Here is a 2,656-nt window from a genome sequence, read left to right as displayed (position 1 = left end):
GGTCCTGCTGATGGGTTGTAGACCTTCTACGGCCCTGTCCAGCTCTCCTGGAGTAACTGCCTGTCTCCTGGCATCTTATTTTTATTAACACCAAAGCAGCTGAAACTGATTAACAACCCCCTCTGCTACTTACCTGGCCAAATCAATATCCCAGAAGTTTAATTAACTTGATGCTATACTCTGATTACAAAGTGTTCCTTTCATATTTTTAATAGTGTATTTCCAAGTCTAAATTTCCTTTCTTTCTCTGATCAATCATTTGATGCTTTTAACCCGAATTCCTTGTTGAAAAAGTAAATTCTGATTCTACACTTTGAAGGACAGTAAAGCCAGAAACGATTTTTACTATTTATTGTTATGGAGTGAATTTTGTTCCATTATTTTTGCAAATGACATTTTTGGTGAATCAAAAGAGTAATTTTACAAAACTGAAAAACTTCTTAATTAAAAAGAATAACTTTTCTTTTCTCAGGTTTGGTTATTTAAATTGTTTGTATAAATGTTAGCAACAACATTTTTATGGCTCATGAGCGAGGTTGGATTTTGCTGGAAGGGGAAGTTTAAAGTATGTAACTAGTTGCACTTTTTTTCCCTAAACTTTTGTTTTTCAAAATAAGACTTTCACATGACCCATGTATGGAAGCTTTAGTTTTCTACGTGGTCGACCCGGGTACGAATCCAACCGGTGGTACTTTGCTGCATGTCTCGCCCCCTCTCTTGTACCCCATTTCCTGTCAGCCTTCTGTACAGAAAACCAGCCACTAGTGCAGTAAAAACCTCAAAAAAAAAAAAAAATAAAAATTTGATTTTGTTTCAAATTTTTCGAATTTCCATTTACTAATCATATTCTTTGCCTGGAACAATAATGGAACAAAATTCACTCCATACTTTAACCAAATCTTAATGGGGAGGGGGTATGAATACTTTTAACCATTAATGGATTCAAGGAGCTTCAAACCAAACGTGCTTCGTCATTTCAGCCCATTCCTCACACTTCTGACTGCCGGTTATTAACTTACTATTCTCATGGCACTGGAGAAGAAGAAAACTGTGGGGAGAAGAGAAGAAGAAAAGCAGAGGTTAGAAAAGCACTACGCCTGATGTGTGACATCACTTCCTGTGTGACTCACCATCATCGGGGTCCTGGCAGGTGAAGCGGGTTCCTTCCAGCTCTGTCAGGATGTCCTGCAGGATGTCCGTGTTGTTCGGCCCAGAGGAGGCTGTGGAAAGGGACGCCATCGTTCAGTGAGTCCCCGGCTCCCAGAAGGCCCCGCCCCAGTGGCGTCCCCACCTACCTGACTTGTAGAAAACGGCCAGGACATGGTCGTAGGTGGCCAGGCTCGGAGCTGTAGGCGCAGAAGGTGGTCAGGAAACAGAAGGAGACGTGGATGGAAACAGAGGAGCAGAGCTTACCGATCCCCAGGGCCTTCATCTCATTCAGCGTCTGAGGAGCCAAGCTTTTGGCCAGAAAGCCGCAGCGCCTCAGAGCTTTCAGAACGCTATTGAAGGTCAGCAGGTTGGGGCGAACTTTCTGTTGGCTCATCTGGTTCAGCAGCTCCTACAATCACCCAGAGGAAGGAGTTTAACGGCTCTGAGGGATGCTGGAGCAGAGGGCGGGCTACCAGAGCTCTGACTTACAGTGATCAGGTCCCACCGCTCGCTAAATTTCTCTCTGACATCTGGAGCTGCTGAGATCAGCGCGTTGAAGACGTGGACATCAGCTGTGAACACAAGGCGAGGTTACGCACCAACAGCACAGCGAGTCATGGCCGGCCGCCGTCATTTCAACATAAAACCAGGATTATTAGCCTGATGCTATCACGGAGTATTAGGTCCAGGCTAGAGATTATTTTTTTTCAATTTGAGAATAAAGTTGTAACATTACGAGAATAAAGTTGCAACATTAAAAGAATAAAGTAATAAGATTATGAGAATAGAAACATAACATTATGAGAATAAACTCCTGAGATTACAAGAATAAAGTCGTAGCATAGCAAGAATTAATTTGTAACATTACAAGAATAAAGTTGTAATATTACAAGAATAAAGTAATAAGATTACGAGTATAGAGTCGTAACATTACGAGAATAAATTCGTAACATTACAAGAATAAAGTAATAAGATTACGAGAATAGAAACATAACATTACGAGAATAAACCCCTGACATTACAAGAATAAAGTCATAGCATAACGAGAAGAAAGTCCTAACATTACGAGAATAAAGGCGTAGCATAACAAGAATAAATTCGTAACATTACGAGAATAAAGTCGTAATATTACAAGAATAAGTTCGTAACATTACAAGAATAAAGTAATAAGATTACGAGAATAAAGTCGTAACATTACGAGAACAAATTTGTAACATTACAAGAATAATGTAATAAGATTACGAGAATAGAGTTGTAACATCACAAGAATAAAGTCGTAACATTACGAGAATAAAGTCGTAATATTACAAGAATAAGTTCGTAACATTACAAGAATAAAGTAATAAGATTACGAGAATAAAGTCGTAACATTACGAGAATAAAGTCGTAATATTACAAGAATAAGTTCGTAACATTACAAGAATAAAGTAATAAGATTACGAGAATAAAGTCGTAAGATTACGAGAATAAAGTCGTAACATTACGAGAATAAAGTCGTAATATTACA

General features: G+C 39.0%; 1 protein-coding gene across 2 annotated transcripts in view; it reads right to left on the bottom strand.

Moving 5' to 3' along the window:
• Window positions 1–2,656, bottom strand: part of ptcd3 (pentatricopeptide repeat domain 3) — a 14,926-nt gene that overhangs the window by 7,442 nt on the left and 4,828 nt on the right. For both annotated transcript variants that reach the window (XM_015389599.1, XM_015389600.1), the window contains exons 11-15: window positions 1,639–1,721; window positions 1,414–1,558; window positions 1,296–1,346; window positions 1,131–1,220; window positions 1,020–1,048 (exon numbers count right to left, since the gene is read on the bottom strand). In XM_015389599.1, coding sequence (XP_015245085.1) covers window positions 1,020–1,048; window positions 1,131–1,220; window positions 1,296–1,346; window positions 1,414–1,558; window positions 1,639–1,721 — 398 coding nt within the window. The remainder of the gene's footprint in view (window positions 1–1,019; window positions 1,049–1,130; window positions 1,221–1,295; window positions 1,347–1,413; window positions 1,559–1,638; window positions 1,722–2,656) is intronic.

This window comes from Cyprinodon variegatus, unplaced genomic scaffold (genome assembly GCF_000732505.1).
Source record: "Cyprinodon variegatus isolate N-32 unplaced genomic scaffold, C_variegatus-1.0 Scaffold467, whole genome shotgun sequence".
Classification (NCBI taxonomy): Eukaryota; Metazoa; Chordata; class Actinopteri; order Cyprinodontiformes; family Cyprinodontidae; genus Cyprinodon; species Cyprinodon variegatus.
This window is presented reverse-complemented; position numbering and strand designations above follow the sequence as displayed.